The sequence below is a fragment of the Cheilinus undulatus genome, linkage group 23 (assembly GCF_018320785.1).
Source record: "Cheilinus undulatus linkage group 23, ASM1832078v1, whole genome shotgun sequence".
Taxonomy (NCBI): Eukaryota; Metazoa; Chordata; class Actinopteri; order Labriformes; family Labridae; genus Cheilinus; species Cheilinus undulatus.
Window position 1 is genome coordinate 5,040,678 of NC_054887.1, and position 19,410 is coordinate 5,060,087.

At 39.8% G+C, this 19,410-nt stretch overlaps 1 protein-coding gene across 8 annotated transcripts in view; it reads right to left on the minus strand.

The window, feature by feature from the left end:
* cald1a (caldesmon 1a) overlaps positions 1–19,410 on the minus strand; it is a 127,210-nt gene that overhangs the window by 16,572 nt on the left and 91,228 nt on the right. For 7 of the 8 annotated variants that reach the window (XR_005991554.1, XR_005991553.1, XM_041780505.1 and 4 more), the window contains 4 exons: positions 19,067–19,334; positions 14,444–14,581; positions 5,963–6,006; positions 5,710–5,785 (listed from right to left, as the gene is read on the minus strand). Coding sequence is in view for 6 of the 8 variants with exons in the window: in XM_041780505.1 (XP_041636439.1) it covers positions 5,710–5,785; positions 5,963–6,006; positions 14,444–14,581; positions 19,067–19,334 (526 nt within the window). In the remaining 2 variants the exon portion in view is untranslated. The remainder of the gene's footprint in view (positions 1–5,709; positions 5,786–5,962; positions 6,007–14,443; positions 14,582–19,066; positions 19,335–19,410) is intronic. The other variant, XM_041780502.1, reaches the window with a different exon arrangement.

Here is a 19,410-nt window from a genome sequence, read left to right on the forward strand (position 1 = left end):
CTTTTTTCTTGCTTAAACTTGTAAATAATGTGACAGATTTCTGCAGTCGCTTAAAATGCACTGGGAAAATTGACATTGGAAAACACTGAAAGAAAAATGTGGTTGGCATAACTTGTATGTATGAAGGAAGGATATGCCAAACTCAATTTCTGCTACTTTTTCTTCATTTGGGGCATTTATACAGAACAGACATGGTACTTCGGGGAAAGTTTATGGCAAGAATGGCACCAAAAGTCTGATTTTTTGCATGCAGGCACTGCTGAATTACATGATATTATTATGCAACCTCATACTGCATTCTATTTATTTGTCACAATGCTGTTTCTACAGACTGGACAATATAAGTCCTATTGTTTAAGGGGGAGCGCATAGTTAACTGTTCCTGTATTACCTTAGCAGAACATTAGAAATAAACAGTGGCGGACTTAGGAATTTTGGGGCCCAAGGCAAACCCTGGCAAAAGGCCCATCACATCCATTGTTCTCCCCTTTTTTTAACCCGTATAAATCAAAGAAAGCCCAAACAAAAACGACAAAACATAAAAACAGTTAATGCCATTAAACACTTTAAAGTCATCTTTGTGTAAACAAAATAATCTTTGTAAGAATGCACCGTCCATTTATCCGTCATGTAGGGATGCCCGATAGGACAATCTTAAATTGTGAAGAAACAGAAGATACTGATGATCTGCTAGACTGATTTATCATAGAATCAGCTCTAGCACTTCTAAATCTATGTTTCCTCATCCATGCATTTAAAAAACTTGTATGAGGAAAACGTGTTTTTTTTTTCTCCCTGGTCATTAACTTACAAATTTGTCTTAAAAACTGAATTTTAAAAAAATCATCCATTTTTTGAGATTGTGGTCTGACTTGTTGAGTAGTTTGTAAACGGTGGCTTGCTTTAGCTTCATTAGCTATGTAGTTAATGCCACTACGTAAGCCAGTGTAGTTACATTAGCTTAAACTAAAGCTAATAAAGCTAAAGCGAGCCTCCGTTCACATAACTGCTTCTTTAACAGTTCTAGCTTTAACATAGTATAATCCAGGCTCCATTTCTGTTAGCTTTAGCTACCTTAGTTATGTAGCTATATTACCTACACAGTTAACGTAGCTTCAGTTGCTTTAGATTTATCTTTGTTAGCCAGAAGCCTATGCAGCTAATGTAGCTTCATTAACATCAAATGTTTCTATGTAGCTTCATTATCTACACAACTTATGTAACCAATGTTAGCTTTAGCCTCATCTACATTGCATATCTTAGTTATGTAGCTATATTACCTACACAGCTAATGTAGCTTCAGTTGCTTCAGATTTATCTTTGTTAGCCAGAAGCCTATGCAGCTGATGTAGCTCCATTAGCTTTAAATGTTTCTATGTAGCTTCATTATCTACACAGCTTACATAACCAATGTTAGCTTTAGCCTCATCTACATTTGCATACCATAGTTATGTAGCTATGTTACCTACATAGCTTATGCAGCAAACATAGCTTCAGTTGCTTCAGATTTAGCTGTGTTAGCCAGAAGCCTATGTAGCTAATTAGCTTCTTTAGCTTAAATTTAGCTACATAGATAAATGATCTATACAGCTAAGGTAACCAATGTCAGCTTGAGCCTTAGCTACATTTGCATACCTTAGTTATGTAGCTATGTTACCTACATAGCCAACATAGCTATAGTAGCTTCAGCTGCTTCAAATTTATCTTTGTTAGCCAGAAGCCTACGTAGCTAATATAGCTTTGTTACCTTTACATTTTTCAATGTAGCTACATCATCATTACAGCTTACGTAACCAATATTAGCTTTGGCTTAGCTACATTTGCATACCTTAGTAATGTACAGTGCTTAACAAATGCATTAGACCACCTGTCATATTTGTCTCAGAGACCATCCAGCATCATGAAGTGCTTTAATGCGGACTCTTTTATTTTGAGTGAACTCTCCACGTTTTACCATTTTGAACAGGAATGAGGAATTTCAAACTGAATTCAGCCAAATTTGAGCCGGCTCACTGGGCTTCTCTGAGAAGTCAGAAATGAATCGAGCATAACATTCAACCACTGAAACTCATTTTTCTGTTCAGGAATGCAAGTAAATAACTATAACTTGACATATTAATCAAAATAATAATGTGCTTTACTATTTTTTCAGTTTTTTTGTAAATTGGTAAATTTGAAAATTCATGGATAACAGTAATGATGATATTTTAGCATTAAAAATATGATTTGGGTTAAAGAGCTTCTACATATTGGTGTATTAACCATTGCAGAAACATAAACAATTATTTTGGTAATTACCAATGCTGTTAATTTAGGGCAGCTGTGGCATAAACCTTACTTTGGTTAGGGTTAGGGTGGTCTAATAAATTTGTTAAGCACTGTAGCTATGTTACCTACATGGCTTACGTAGCAAACACAGCTTCAGTTGCTTTAGATTTAGCTTTGTTAGCCAAGAGCCTATGTAGCTAATGTAGCTTCGTTAGCTTTAAATGTATCTATGTAGCTACATTATCTACACAGCTTAGAGTCACCAATGTTAGCTTTAGCCTTAGCTACATTTGCAAAAATAATGTTTTTCAAGGGGGAAAATGCTTCTCCTGTAAGCAGACCATTGACTTGGCTTTATTCAATGTTTTGTAGTCAGGTTTTGCGCCTCTTACTTTTGATATCGCAAGACTTATGTAACCCTAACCAAAAGATTAATCTGATTTTATTTTGAAAGTTTTAGCCTGTATTTCTGTTCTGACAGAGGCAGAAGTAGGGACTGAGATCTGCTGTCTGCAGCAAGACTGTCTTGAACATGTATAAAGACAGGGCTGATAATATAAATGTGAAATATTTTTGTCAGAGGATAGGAGGAAACTTACACTTGAAGCTAGCTGAAAACAATGCATTTGAAATAGTACTATATAAAAACACTCACCAATCACCTTTATATACGTATATAGGTCTTCTATTGTCCAGTTTTGATTAGGCCTAGCAAACTCTGGCCTCAGTTTCCTGTTTTTATGTGTCAGGAGTGGCTCTCTTATGCTACTGTAGCCATAGCATCTGCTTCAAGGTTCAACCTGCTGGGCACTCAGAGATTTTTTTGTGCATTCTTCTGTTGTAAAGAGTTTTATTTTTCAGATATCGTTGCATTTCTATGAGCTCAAACCAGTCTAGTCCTTCACCTCAGACCTCTGACATCAAATAGGCCCTTTGGCCCACAGAAAACTACTACTGACTGGATATTTTCTCTGATTTTCAACAGTTTCTGACATTCTCGGACCAGGCCATCTGGCATCAACAACCATGGCACATTCATGGTCACTTAAATCGCCTTTCTTCCTCATTCCTATGCTAATTCAAACATCAGCACATTGTCTTGACCACTGTTTTTTCACAGTGTATTCCCATGACCGCTCTGCCTTCTTTTGCGATATTACTTTGCTGTCAATTCACTGTGTGTTTTTACATTGCAGGACAGTAAGGAGGCACGGCACAGCAGGAGCTCCACATACACCCTCATAGCCCCCATGAAAATATCATTTTAACAGAGAAAGGAATTTTTAACACAGCTTTTCAAAACATTCTGGTTTTATTTTGGATTCTTGCATTATTTTATTTTGCATACAGAAACTAAATTATTCCACTAAAACCTAAACAACAGCCTGAAGTTGTTTGTTATAGTCGTCAACAAGTCTCAGACACGTCTCCTGAGGAATCCCAGCCCATTCTTATTTCACCAGTCTCTCAAGATCCTCCAGATTTGATGGTCTTCTGGCATGGACCCTGGTCTTCAGTTCACTTCCAATTGGATTCAAGTCAGGGTTTGGTCAGGCCATTCAGTAATGTTCACTTTGGTCTTCTGGAGGTAGTTCTTCACTAGGAGACATGGATGTTTTGGGTCGTTGGAGGACAAAGCAACCACCAAGACCCAGATTTGTTGCTGACTGCTTGAACTTTTCTTTCAAAATCTCCACATATCCTTCTTTCTTCACAATTCCTTCCACCTTTATGAGAATCTCAGTTCCAGATGCACTGAAGCATCCCCATGCCATAATACTCCCACCACCATGTGACAGTGGTCCTTGGGTGATACGCCGCTTCCTTCTTTCTCCAAACATCACCAGTGTCTCCATAGCCAAAGAGCTCTGGTTTGGTCTCATCTGACCAAAGTACATGCTTACAGTATCAGAATTTTTCTCCAAGTTTTTTTCTTGGTCCATATCTGTGCAGGGCTCTAGTGATGGTCTTCTTTGAGACTACAATTCCTGACTTGGCTAAGTCATTTACAAGTGTCTTTGCAGTAGTTCTGGGGTCCCAGTGGTCCACAACCTTGGGGTCGGGACCCCCTTGGGGATCGCGAGACAATAGGAGGGGGTCTCCAGATTCCCTGTAAGACTAGAAATATTTTTAGAATTCCACTGTTGCCACTTTGCACCAATTTTGACAAATTTTAACAAGTTTTCATCATTTTTCCATAAATTTTAACACATTTTTGCCATTTAACACATATATTTGCCATTTTAAACCCTTTCCACCACTTTTTTCTGCCTGTTTTTGCCACTTCTAAACCAATTCGTGCCACATAAACCAAATGTTGCCTCTGCTGACCCATTTTTGCTACTAATGGGGCCCATGGAGGTCCACAAAATCATGGTCTATTGTAAAGTTAGACTACAATATCCTTATTTTATATTTAAACTGGCAAAATAACCAGTCTTACCAATGAAACAAATCTCTTTTTAAATAATTTGTGTAGTATATAAAGCCCTCTTAATTTTTTTCTTTTTCTTAAAAAAAAAAAAAGAATTAAAAAGTTTGAAAAAAAAAAAAAGATTAATAATGGCAAAATTGTGGAAAAGGTGGTGGAGTTGGATCTTAAAAGTAGCAGAAATGGGTTAGAAGTGGCAAAAATGATAAAAAAATGACAAAAGGGAATTGAAATGGGTGACAGTGGCAAAATGGGCATACATATTGGTAAAAGGGAATGAAAAAATGGCTGAAAAGGCTTTAAATTGGCAAAAATGGGTGGAAATCTGATGAAATCGGAAGAAAAATCAATACAAACTGGCAAAATAGTGCTGACTGACAAAGAAAAAATTGGTAGATATATGCAGAAATTGCTCAAACTGGCAAAATGGACATATCAGATAGTGAAATGTGGTTTAAATGGGAAAAATTGGGCATAAAAAGTGGTAAAATTGGGGTTAATAGTAGCAATAATAGGTCAACATAGTCAACATTAGGCTTATGTGGCAAGAATTGGTTTAGAAGTGGCAAAAACAGGCAGAAAAAAGTGGTGGAAAGGGTTTAAAATGGCAAAAACAAGTTACATTGTAAAAATGTGTTAGAATTTGTGGTTAAAATTTGGCAAAATTGGTGCAAAGTGGCAACAGCGTAATTCTAAAAATATTCTTACTTTTTGTAGGGAAGCTGGAGACCCCCTCTCAGTGTCTTGTGACCCCAAGGTTGAGAAACTCTGATTTCCCTGCTAGTATTGGTGAAATAATTTTGTTTCTGTGTGCAAAGTAAAACAATGTTAGCATCCAAAATAAAACTAGGATGTTTGGAAAAGCTGTTAAAAATTCCTAGCTCTGTTTAACAGCATTTGGGATACAGGGGGCTGTTAATGTCAACCTCAGCTGTATTCGTTGCATCGTTGCATTAAAAACAGAATTACTCAGGTGTCAACCTGAGTTTGAATTCCTGAAGTGTGTTTACCTGAGCGGCTGAAGTGTACTGCTCCAGCCTGTTGTCTATCTTGGACACCACAGGAGAATGAGCTGCCTTCACCGTGCTGCTGGGCAGAAGCACACAGTCACTCTTCACAGCATGGAGCCACTTTAAATATCATACCGAGTGTAGTCAACCATTTTATCCTCAGTGCCTTTAGAGAGCACACTCAGCACCACGAGTGGAGTTTAAAGCTCTGCCGTACATGCTCGGCTAAAAGGAAATGTTTATATGTTTTCACCTTTTCTGTGCAGACTTGTTCAGGAACTCTGCTCTCTCTCCGATCTGTGAAGAAAGGTTAGCAAAGCTCTGGGTTAATACATATTGCAGCGATGTTCCACACATGCATATATCACTGCAACACAACATTTCCCATCACTCCTCAGAAGCCTTAAAACAGATGTTTAACACAACCCCTCTCTTAGTTTCCAAATTTCTATCAGCCTTTATTGTTTTTATGAGTAATTTTACAGTTAAATCTGCTCATAAATCAATACGTAGACACAGTAATCACTGGTTCTTATGAGTCATAATCCAAATATGTTCTTTTATACCGTGCCAATCACTTGACTACAACGGCAATCTAAAGGTCCATATCTATATATTTCTTATGTTCATTAGCTGAATTTGCTTGGCAGCAACATCCGGGCTTGTTCCCATGTTGTACGACACGCACGCACAGAAAACACACAGCACATTTTTGTGTCCCCATGTCTGCTGTTGGACTGTGGGAATCTCTGAGCCTTGTTTATCATATAAAAGCTAAAAGAGGAGGCAACACATGAGCTCCTTAGACGCTCACAAATAATAATAAACTTAAAATGGACAAAAGAACATGCAGAAAAAGCTCCCCCCCCCTCGCTCCCTGTGAAAAAAACGGACCTTGCACTCGGCTGCTACTGAATGTGGGAGTTCCCAAAATACTCCCCGACAGGAAATTCCCCATTCTCATCCGCGTTTTAACGAGCTGTGGCCATACGAACGCAGTTACAGTAATCCTGTTAACCCTAATCGCTTTCCTGCATCCCTGCTGCCTGTCTGTCCTTTCTGTCCCATAAACACTGGGTTCTAATGTATAGAGCAGTGTTACTCTGATAGCATGGAGGAGAGCTCCAGGGACTGGGAGCTCCTCTGGGAGGTGATTGCTGATAAGAAGCTTCTCTGTGTTTTAGCAGGAGCCATTACACAGCAAAAAATAGACCTTTTTTGCAGAGTAATGGGTAGAAATAAGAGGTTTAAAACACTGGCAGCACACAACTAATCTTTGGAAATGTAAAAAGTCTCTAAGCTGCCTTCTGAGTCTTCATATATGTTGTGCTCATCATCCAAGTTTGCAGTAATCTGGTTCTACGTGTTGCAGTTTGAGGCTACAGTCATTTCAATCATATTTTTCTCATTAATCTCCTCTAATCCCATCATAATGAAGTGAAAACTGAATTTTAGACAGTTTTGCAAATTTATTAAAAAGAAAAAAATGGAATATCACACTGATATAAGCATTCAGGCCCTTCACTTAGACCCCTGAGTGCTGCTGAACAGGTTTTCATTGAGGATATACTTCCTCAACCCTGACCAGTCTCAATCTTGTTATTCACAGTCTGGGAGTCGTTCGGGTGCTTTTTTGCAAATTCTGAGTGGGTTTTCATGTGTTTTTCACGAGAGTGACTTCCGTGTAGCCACTCTGCAAGATTTCTGCAGTGATGGTTGTCCTTCTGAAACTTTGTCCTATCTCCACACAGGATCTCTGCAGCTCAGTCGGAGTGACTATCAGGTTCTTGGTCACCTCTCTCACTCAGGTCCTCCTCCCCTGATTGCTCAGTTTGGCCGGGTGACCAGCTCTTGGAAGAGTTGGTTGTGTCAAGCTTCTTCCATTTGAGAGTCATGGGGGCCACTGTGCTCTTGGGAGTTTTCAGTGCAGCTTACATTTTTCTTTAGCCTTTTTCAGATTTGTGACTTGCAACAATCCTGCCTGAGCTCTGCAGGCACCTCATGTTTTGGTTGTTGCTCTGATATCACTGTCAGCTGTGAGGCCTTCAAAAGAGAGGCGTGTCCAGTGAATTTAATTTACCACAGCTGGACTCCAATCAAGGTGTAGAAACATCTCAGCAACAATCCAGAGAAATGAGAGGAGCCTGAGTTTACAGTGTTGTTGCAAAGGGTCTGAATGCTTATGTCAATGTGATATTTCTGTTCTTTATTGTTAGTAAATTTGCAACATTTTCCTTAATTCTGTTTTCACTTTGTCATGATGGGGTACTAAGAGTACAAAAAGTGAAGGGGGTCTAAATACTGTCTGAATGCACTGTAAATGTTTTTTTTGGACCAAAGATGATCTCTGCTACGCTCACTGCTAGCTACAATATGAGCCAGTAGTGTGCCTAGCTGGTAAGAAAAAGGTTAACATTCAACTTACAGGTAGGTTTAGATAAAAACAGCCACCAAGCAGGCTAAATATAGATTAAGATTGACAGAATGTCACGACAAAAATCCTAAATATTATAACAGCACAGTATTAGCTAAATTACACAGGATGAAAGACTTAAAAAAAATCTAATTGCGTTTTTGGCTTAAATAGTAAATTTGATATCAACTGATTTACTGAAGGGGATGATCATTTTTTTATGTAATTCATGTTTTTTATTATGGCAATTATGAACAGGAAAAGTCGGATTGTTGTCGACTATTCGCATAATGTGTAGAATAAAAACTCTGCTGCAAAAAAAATGTAACAAACTGGTATTTTGACACATTTCAGGCTGAGGAAAAATTGCAATATTGTGATTTAATCTAATTTACTATTAATTTCCCAGCCCTCCTTAAGTTTAACCACAATTTTGGCTTCAAGAACAAACAAATAAACAAACAAACACAAACAAGCAATAATCTTGCTTTGTCTTTGCTAAACGAGTACTCTTTCTTCGCATATTTACCAAATCATTTTTTCACGGCAAAGCAACCTTCACACAAAACAGAGTATGACATATAAAAGAGTAACTAAACCCCAGAGTTTCATCAGAGAAGCATCTGCCCTAGAAGGTCAATAAATGTCTTTAAAACCTAATGGATGGTCCTATGTGGGGGGAGGGATAACACTTACCAACTCAACCTTCCCTACTGTCCCTGATCAGCCACAACATTACACAGTCTATACAGCTTTTGCAGATTTGATCATTAACTATAATGTTATAATGATCGACTAACCACATGCTACCTGAGTATGAAGTGATTGTACATGCTAGAAACCATGAATTTGTGTGCTTTGTATGCTATTGTTATTGCATGTATATATTTCACATTCATCTGGAAAACCTCCCATACAAAGTGTTGGGGAAAGGCAAGACTTTTCAGAAATTTCCCGGAAGGTGATTGGACGAACATTCTATCTGTCACACTCATAAAGGGCCAATCAGAGACAAGACAAAATGAGGTAGTAGGCATGTGCAACTCCGCTGCTAATCGGAGCTATACAGGCCAGCACTGCTAGTGCCTAAAATTCATGCTGGAGCCTCATGGGAGACGTGCAAAAACATCCGGTCTGCTAAGAGACACTTTCAGAGTGGCTCTTTGCTCTTGTTTTAATCAAGAAATGTGCCCCAGTTCTGATTAAACAGCCCCTTTATAGCTACAACCTGTGCATAAGTTACAGGCATGTGGGGCACTAAGGATAGTGTGGGCCCAGTGTGCCAAGACCTGGGGCTGGAGAGGAGGGGGTTTTGTAATTCAAGTATTCTGTTATAGATAACTTGGGAAAAATAATAAAAATCCCCAAAGTGTATGCACTGTTTCTGTTTCTCCCCTACCTCTTGGCACATTGGCACGCATATTCATGTGTTAAGTCAAGTTTTAGGCATGCAGGGATTTATTTGGGGGCCCGATATGTCAAAACCCGGAGCTGGAGGGGTGGCAGTCGAAGTCAAACTCGACATATATCGACAAGTGTGTCACCCAAGACCAAGGCCAAAGTCGATGGCATCTCTTTTGAGCAGGCCTTTTGACATGCTGGTGCCTTTAAAGCTCTTGGGACATCCAGAGCACAACCAGGGGCTCGTGGCAACCCTGCTGCCCCCCTGGATGGTTTCTAGGTCGTGCTTGCTTGCCACATCCACCCCTTTCTCCTTCCTGAGGGTGTGAACTTTGTTTTCTTTTAACAAATTATTTCCTCATGCCCCTGGTAGTATGCAAGGACATCCAGAGCACAACTAGGGTTGTGTCAATCCTTCCCACCCCATGGTGCCCTCAAGCAGCTTATTTCCAAATCTACGACTAACTTCGACGTTATTTTTTTTTTTGTCCAAACGTGCAAAAAGTCCTGCACAGTACGGTACATCTGAGCTAATCTGAACCCTACAGGTAACAATCACAAACTCATACTGAAGCTGATTGGGAAAAGAGTGTAAACATCTTTTCCAGCAGGAAAAGCTTTCACTGCTCTGTTTTGCTGATTTCATTAAGAAATGTGGTCCAGTTCTGATGAAACTGCCACCATACTATAGTTACATTCGGGCAAATTGCTACTGGCTCACAGTAGCCCAGTTACTGCCTTGTTTTCCTCGAATGACGCTGAACGGTTGGATGTGTTTGTCAGTACGGCACAAATGTTGTAGAGCTGATGATGGTCTGGTAAATCCATCTGCTTTGCAAAGTTACCGTGTTTTAAGAAAAGGAAGGTTTATTTGTGATCTCAGGGAAAGAACTACTCTGCCCACAATCCTGGAGTGTTAACAGCCATTGGTGGAGGCCACTATTACTCATGACAGCATAATTCTAACAAAAAAATGTACAATACTTTGTTGAAAAACATCTAGATTTGAGCCCAAACTGATCAAACACTACTAATTACCCATATAGGTTTTCAGATGGAAAAAAGCTGTCCTGGGGTTTAGTTACTCTTTAAACAACCAGCATGCACACAAATCCACCTGAACTCAGTGGTACCTACAGTAAACATGATCACAAAGTAAAGCTGAGTCTGCAGCAGTGATTTGGAGAAAAACAAAAGTAAAACATTAATGACAAAAGTGACCACAAAGACAGAAAGTATTTGATTCAGACACAATCAGAGCTCACACACCAGTAGAGCAGCGCCCAGAATCTGGAGTCTCACTGGGACGGGCCAGATGGATATTACTGCTAACTGTCACTAATTAGATTTTCTCCACTGGCTGAAAATCCCCCATGATTTTTCAGAGTGTGGGAGTTGGCTTTTGGCAACACTGGAAACATTTATTCACATTTGAGTTGATTAAACGTTCCTTCACAGTGACAAGCATTTATCTTTGGATGAAGCGGGGACGGGCGAACACTGGGCGGATTTATTTTCCTTTTAGTGCCCTGTGACATCGTACAAACAGCTTTACATATCAGCAGAATTTCTGACGCTAACAATAAAATATGAGCCAGAAAACGGCAGAGCTGCCTTTTCCACGTATCTCTCATAGTTCTGTGAAGCTCTTTCCATTTCAAACACCTTCATTCTGGTCAGATAACACTTCATACAGCTAAGCGAAGTGAGCGGGGGCAGATGCGGGTCATCTGGTTCTTAATCTTTTCAAATATTTTGGATGTTTAGTTTGAGCTTAGCAGCAGTGCCGGATGAGTGGGATTTGCAGTTTTTGGAGAACTCTTATATTGACTCTGTTATGCTGACAACTGTGCTGGAAGGGACCACAAACACACTGTAGAACAGTCAGAAATGTTTCAACTACTGACACAGTTTTTCTCTGTTGTTGATGAAGACCTTTTGTATGTTTATCTTTTCCTTTGTTTAACCCTTTCAGTGAAGTTTCAGATAATGGAAAAAGTTGATGACCTACAGCAGTGGTTCTCAACCTTGGGGTCGCGACCCAAGAGGGAGTCTCTAGATTCTCTAAAAAAACCTTTACACCAATTTTGCCAAATTTTAACTAGTTTTCATCATTGTTTTCCACAAATTTTAACCGTTTTTGCCATTTAACACTTATTTATGCCATTTTAAACCCTTTCCATCACTTTTTACCCACGCTAAGGAGGTTATGTGATTGGGTGGGTTTGTTTGTTTGTTAGTTTGTTAGCAACATAACTCAAAAAGTCATGGATGGATTTTGATGAAATTTTCATGTCAGAAACGGCATAAGGAAGAACTGATTAGATTTTGGGACTAATCTGGATCACCGTCTGCATCCATGAATTTTTTAAAGGATTCTGTACTATTGGGAGATAGGGCTGCGCTGTTACCACTTTACAGACAAATAGCAGACATGAGTAACTTATCCAAAGTTTTGGAGTTTATAGAGTTTGAAAGATGCATGCCCAGTTGAGGAGACGAGTTGGAGCGTAACAGAGAGAAAACCAATTGTAGCGAGAATACCCAAAATGCTGGGAGGAATAGAGGAATATTCACCCTCTGCCATGACTTTCACACGTATTGTGTCTCCAACCCCACCCATTTTTGCCAATTTAAAGCCTTTTTAGCCACGTTTTAATTCCCTTTTACTACTATTTATGCCCATTTTTGCCACTGTAACCCATTTTTGCCATTTTTCAGTGACCTTTTGCCATTCTTACATTATTTTCACCACTTCTAACCCATTTCTGCTACTTTTAAGATCCAACTTTTCCACCATTTTTTCCATTGTGACCCAATTTTTTCCATTTTTAACCAATTTTAATTATTTTTTTGTAACAAAACAGATTTACATTTTAGGGAGGCTATATACTAAACAAATGATTTTAAAAAGATTTGTTTCTTTGATAAGAGAGGTTATTTTTCAGGTTAAATATAAAATAAGAATAACACAGCTGACCTTTACAATAGACCATGATTTTGTTGACCTCCATGGGCCCCCAGTTTGGCTGGGCCCCAGTAAGCTCTCCCATTTATACCCCCTTTTAGACAGCCTTATCTACACATCACTGTTCTTGATTGTGCATGGCTGTGTTCAACCATCTTCAGGTACAGTGCGGGTCCCCGGACTCTGGCACCTTTATTTTGGGGGTCACGGGCTGAAAAGGTTGAGAACCCCTGACCTACAGTGTAATATTTCCCACTGTTATGGTGGGTGGTCATGGGTGCAGTGTCTGAATGCTGGTAATCATTTAATTGGTGAAAACATTTATTTGGTTATTGGTAAAGAGAAAGAGTTGAAAGATGTGGGGAAAGCAGTCATATTTTGGGTCTAAATCAACTTCAAGGGTTACAGCCTTGCAAACAAACCACTAACCCACCCGTTTCCCTCTAAAACCGCCTTTAAGGACACTGAATTAAAAGCAGCAGTATGGAGTATTTAGCTGGTTATGATACTGATTGAAATAATATTTATGCCTCTCTGTGACCATCTCAAATACACAAGATTATCACTGATGAGAATGTTTCTGTATTCAGACCATTTGCAACAGCACTTGAAATGTAGCTCTGGTTCCTCCCATTTCTCTTGAACGTAGCTGAAATATTTCTACACCTTGATTGGAGTCTACCAGTGGAAAATTAAACTGATTGGACATGATTTGGAAAGGCACACAACTCTCTATGGAAGGCCTCACAGCTGACAGAGCAAACACCAAGTCATTAGGTCAAAGGAACTGCAACACAGGAATGGCTTAGGAACAATTGTAAATATCCTAGAGTGGCTCAGCCAGAGCCCTGACTTGAACCCTATCGAACATCTCTGGAGAGACCTGAAATCTGCTGTCCACTGAAGTTCTCAATCCAACTTCACTGAGCTTGAGAGGATTTGCAGAGAAGAATGGCAGACGATTCCCTGATCCAGATGTGCAAAGTGTGGTTGGTCATAATCAAGAAGACTTGAGGCTGTAATTTCTGCCAAAGGTGCTTCAACTCAGTACTGAGTAAAGGGTCTGAATACTTATGTCAATGTGATATTTCAGTTCAGCAGTTCAGCATAACAAAATTGGAAAAAGTGAATGGGGTCTGAATACTTTCTGATCCCACTGTATATTTACTGACAAAGACAGCAGGTGTCAGACAAGGCAGCTCACTCAAGAAACAACGGATCTTTACATTTACCTGCTGAAGATTCTCAATGAGTGATATGTGTTGGTTTTGTTTTTAATTATTTTCAATTATTTTGGGAATTTTCATTGATAATTTATCTATGACAATCTTTCCTTTTAAACTTTTTTAGAAAAATTGATTTCCCTGGAATTGTTCAAGAATTTTCCCTCAGGTTTTGGTAGTTTTCTGTGGGAACTTCTCCTCAATATCTAAAGAAATTTTACATGGAACTTTTTGTAATATTCACCAGTAATTATTAGGACTTTTTGCAGAATCTTTCAGCAGTCTGTTTTGGGATGTTTCCAGGGATATTTCAGGAATTTTCTTTTTTTTTTTCACATTTGGGAAATTATGAGAACCTTTCTGGAAACCTTTTGAAATTTGATCTGAAATGTTTACCAGAAACTTTTGGGAATGAAGTGCTCAGATTTTTCTTTTATTTTAAGATTTTGAAAGCAGACCTGAAACCAAAAATAGATTTGTTTCTGAATTATTTTGGGAATTTTTTGAGTGTCAGCATCTAAAAACAATGATAATTTGAGTTGTGATTGCCTGTTAAGGAGGTGGTGGCGGGTCCAGTTGAGAAAAGCCAAAATAAAGACTTTCTGGTGTTAAAATCTACTGCTGCCACTGTTAGAACCTCACGTGGCCTGAAAGCAGTAAAAATAAACACAGCGTTAACTGATAAATAAAAGCAGAGTGATGCTGTTCTGTTAAAAATGGCCGTCTGACCTTCAGAGAGGAGCCCCGAGGGCTGACACACTTGAAGGGCTGCTCCTCTCCGTCCATCGAGTCCTCCACCTTCTGTCTCTTCTCAGCTGCCTCTGCTCTCCTCCTCTCAATCTCCTCCTTCATCTTCCTCTTCTCCTCCTGACAAAGACAGATGTTTTATGAGTTCAGGCGATGCAGCCGATGCAAATTTGAGCATGAAATCAGCAACCTTCTCTCCACTTGTCAGTTTTTATTAAGCTGAATTTTTGGAGCTGACGGGGAACTCTTCATGCCAGGGCGGATATTGCTGCTTATGGTAAGTGCCCATTTCTCTTGTATTTACTCTAAACACACCACTGTTGCTGCTGGAAACATACTTCCTTTTTGCTAGTGGAGAAGATTTAATAGACCCGGAGTGTCTGGAGTTGAAAAAGTAGCATTGTACTTATTAACAGGAGTTACTATGATAGACAACCAACAATCAGAAGTGCAGCCAACTAGACCAGAGATATCTGCCACTTTCTAATTGATTTACCTAATTTATCAAATGAAGCACGACAGAGACTAATTCAATTACTCTGAGCAAATTCTTATTTACAGCGATTGCATGCTGGGAGAAAAAAAAAGCCTTTATAAGAGCCTGAGACATGTAGACGATCAACAGTTTTTGCAAACAATTACTATATGAATCATTTGTAGTGTATTCAGAGGAGGAATGCTGCTTGGCAGTATATCAGCCCTCTCCAGCAGCCTTGTCTTGGTTAATTAGTCTTTCTGTATCTCTGGGCCATCTTTTAATTACCAACCAAAAGGCCTCATTAACATCACATAAGAGGAGAAGAACAGCGGCAGATAGCAGGAGACGGGCCGCCACATTCTGAGCCAAGATCAACAAAGACGACCAGTCAGGGTAATAGTGAGAATTCAGGGCCTCGGAGCAGAGGGGACGAAAGGGAAAATGAATGGCACTGCATAGCTGAATGCAGATGTGAATGCACTGAAAGGAGGAGGTTATCACTTTAACACAGATAAGGAATAGGTTGGAATAAGAAGAGGAAGGAGAAATGGCATACATAAGTCACAAGACTGGACCCAAATAGGCAGAGTCATGATAACTATGACTTATGGTGTCATAATGTCAACTCAGTCCTGGCATGACTGTAATTCATGGGTTTCAGGTTTTTCTTTAGCAAGAAAAAATAAGAGGAATATACAAGATGTAATTTTAATCAGTAGTCCTGGCTACCATTACACCATGAAGACAAAAGAACACTCCAAGCAACTCCAAGAAAAGGTTATGAAAAAGTCAGGGGATGAAGGAGTTACAAGCTCCCACAGTCAAAGCTTTATGTGAGAGTGGCAAAGAGAAAGCCACTGTTGAAGAAAACTCATTAAATCTGGACTAGAGTTCACTAAAAGGCATGTGGGAGACTCCATGGTCAAGTGGGAGAAGGATCTTAAGTCTGATGAGACCCAAATGGAGCTTTTTGGCCACCAAACACACCATCCCCATTGTGAAACACGGTGGTGGCAGCGTCATGCTGTGGGGATGCTTCTCAGCAGCCAGCCCTAGAAGGCCTGTAAAGGTAGAGGGTAAAATGTAGGAGGGCAACATATGTAAAGGACAAAATTTATTCTCCAGGAAGACAATGACACGAAAAATACAGCTGCCCGATCCCTGTGCAACCTTTCCTCTGTTTATCTCACCGCATCTGTGTCAGTCACCTGTCAGCTGTTGACTACATGCAACATCAATCAGAAACTTAGTGTAAATAATGCAACAGCCTGTTTAGCACTGCAGCTGTAAACTTACAGGCCGTTTCCACCAAGCAGTTTGGTTCATTTTGGTACGTCACTGCATGCATTTTTTTGCGTTTCCATGCAGCAAAAGTTGAAAAAGGTCCCAAAAAAACGACCTGAATGGTCCCACTTTTTTGGCACCCTTCTGTAGGGGCACCAATCTTAGCTATCCGTCACATAAAAGGTGGAGCTACACACACTGACATCATGTTAGCGCATAAGACGACCGCTCAACTGAAAAAGCATGGAACTCTGCTCTGTGAAGAGTGGATGAAAACAGGAGAAAACAGATTAACATCTGCTTAAAACTGGGATATCTGGACTCTACAGAGATCCACACTGTTTCCTAGGCCATGGATATTGATTGTGGGTACAAATCAAGTTTCCTGACATTTATCTGGACCTGTTTTAAGGACTCAAAGCAGAGTCTGAAGGCTCACATTGGCCTGGTTTATCCGTGATGAATGTGAAACTGAATTAACCCTCTGAGGTCTAGGTACTCACTGGTGTATTTTCGTTACATTGTCATTAATATCTTTGTCATTTTACATCATAGAGATGTGGTTCACACACTTCTGCGAAATGGATAATCTCATCTTTCACTTCCGCCTGCACTTGCCTTCCCACGAGATTCACAGCTGGAGTTACAGGGCCAATAAGAGAGCAATGGGCACGTGTCGTCACCTCTCCCTGGATGAATCCTTTGTCCGTCAACCTTTCCCAAACAAGTGACACTCTAAAATCCTTAAAGCCCTCCTTATCACAATTGGCAGAAGCTCTCAAAAATCAACATCAATTTTAATTGTTCCATAGATAAAACCCAAAGAAATAGGTTTTTATATGTTTATTAAAAAATACATTTGTAGAAACCATTCAAGTAAAGATTGGCCGTGATCTTAGTGAACATACGCCCATCTCTATTGACAACCCCAGAGCAGATAAAGTCTGGCGCCCCCCCCAGGGCAGTTGTTCTCAACCTTGGGGCCGGGACCCCCTTGGGGGCTGCAGGACACTAAGAGGGGGTCTCCAGATTCCCTAAAAAAACTAAGAATATTTGTGGAATTCCACTGTTGCCACTTTTTTTTACACCAATTTTGCCAAATTCGAACTAGTTTTAATCATTTTGTCCCACAAATTTTGACACATTGCCATTTAACACCTATTTTTGCAATTTGAAACCCTTTCCACCACTTTTTTCTGCCTGTTTTTGACACCTCTAAACCAATTCTTGCCACATAAGCCAAATGTTGCCACTGTTGACCCATTATTGCCACTATTAAGCCCATTTTACAACGCTTTTTTTTGCCAAATTTTCCCATTTTACCCACATTTTATCTGAAATGGCAATTTTTGCCATTTTGACCAATATCTGCCTATTTTTTCTTTCTGTTAGCACTATTTTGCCAGTTTATATCGATTTTTCTTCCTACATCACCAGATGTCCACCCATTTTTGCCAATTTTAAGCCCATTTTGCCTTTTTTCAGCTATTTTTTGCCATTCTTATATTATTTTTGCCACTTCTAACCCATTTATGCTAATTTTAAGATCCAACTTCACCATCTTTTCCAACATTTTTTGCCATTATCAACCCATTTTTTTCCATTAGCAACCTGTTTTAATTCTTTTATTTAACATAACAGATTTATATTTTTAAGAAGGCTATATACTACACAAATTATTTAAAAAAGAGATTTGTTGCACTGATAAAAGTGGTTAAATATAAAACCACTCTTAAATACAAAAATAAGGATATTACAGCTTAACTTTACTAAAGACCCTGATTTTATTGACCTCCATGGGCCTCCAGTTTGGCTGAGCCCCAGAAAGCTCTCCCCTTTATACCCCCTTATGGACGGCCTTGTCTCCACATGACTGTTCTTGATTGTGCACGGCTGTGTTCAGGTACAGTGGGGGTCCCCGGTCTCTGGCACCTTTATTTTGGAGGCCACAGGCTGAAAAGGTTGAGAACCCCTGCCCTAGGGGGTACCCTAGATTGGGAACCAATGGTTTAGTGTACTGACACCAAACCATACTGAATCAAACAGGACCACCTGTTGAAAACACAGCTTTAGTAAACAAACTCCACAATAGCGTTCTTTGTACGCTCCAAAAACCAGAGATATAGCTGCTAGTAAGCCACTCCTATGAAATTATGAAAGCCATTAGCACGCCACTATGAACGCTACTATGAAGACCACTTTATACACCTCTATGTATGTCACTAGGTAAACCACTGTATCCAAAAGTACGCCATGTTGGCCCCTTTTACCTTTGTACCTTTCTGGGGTTGTAACATTCATTTATCTCATAACAGCTCTAGGCCACACAAAAAGGGAAAAGAATGTTACAGCTCCAGTTGTTTTTTTCTGGTTGACTTTGCTTTTTTAATTTAAACACAAAATAATAAATTGAAAAATGAACTGTTCTGTTTTATCGTTCTTCTCTTTTTGGAATGAAAAACAATGGAAAACAAAAAGAATGGTTTCTTTAATTCTCAATTTAATATTGAGAATTAAAAGGGGGGGCTCTGTTTTGCTTTCTTGTTCTAAAACAGTGAGTGTAAACTGCTTTTTTCTTGATTTTAGATTTTTCTTTTCAAAATTAAAATCAGCTGCCAGGAAAATACACATCTAGTTAGAACTAGGAAGCCATAATGTTTTAAAACAATATTATTCTCATTTAAAAAGTGCAGTTATAGAGCGCTTCAATCCCTGCAGCATCATAATTGCATTTCCAGTGTGGACAGTTTTGGTTTAATTTGGCATCGAAAGACTGCTCAAGTAGAAAGTGGATGAAAAGAGGAAAAAAAACCCCACACAAATCAACTGCTCTAACTCCCTACCTCCTCTCTGGCTTTCCTCTCCGCCTCCTCCTGCTTCTTCTGCCTCTCCTCCTCCTCCAGCACCTTCCTCCTCTCCTCCCTCTTCCTCTTCAGCTCCTCCAGCTCAGCTTCGGCCTCCTGCTGCTTCTGCCTCATCCTCTCAAACTCCTCGCTCTCCGCGTCGTCACGGCGGCGCTTCAGCTCCTCCAGCTTGCGCTCTGCCTCCAGGCGGGCGTCTTCGTCCTGGTCTTCACCCGCGGACACCTCGGGGGAACGTACGCTGCTGCGGCTGGGACGGACACACAAACACGAGTCAGGGGGAGACAACGCAGGTCAGAGCAGAAACTAAATCTGTAGGAGGCAAA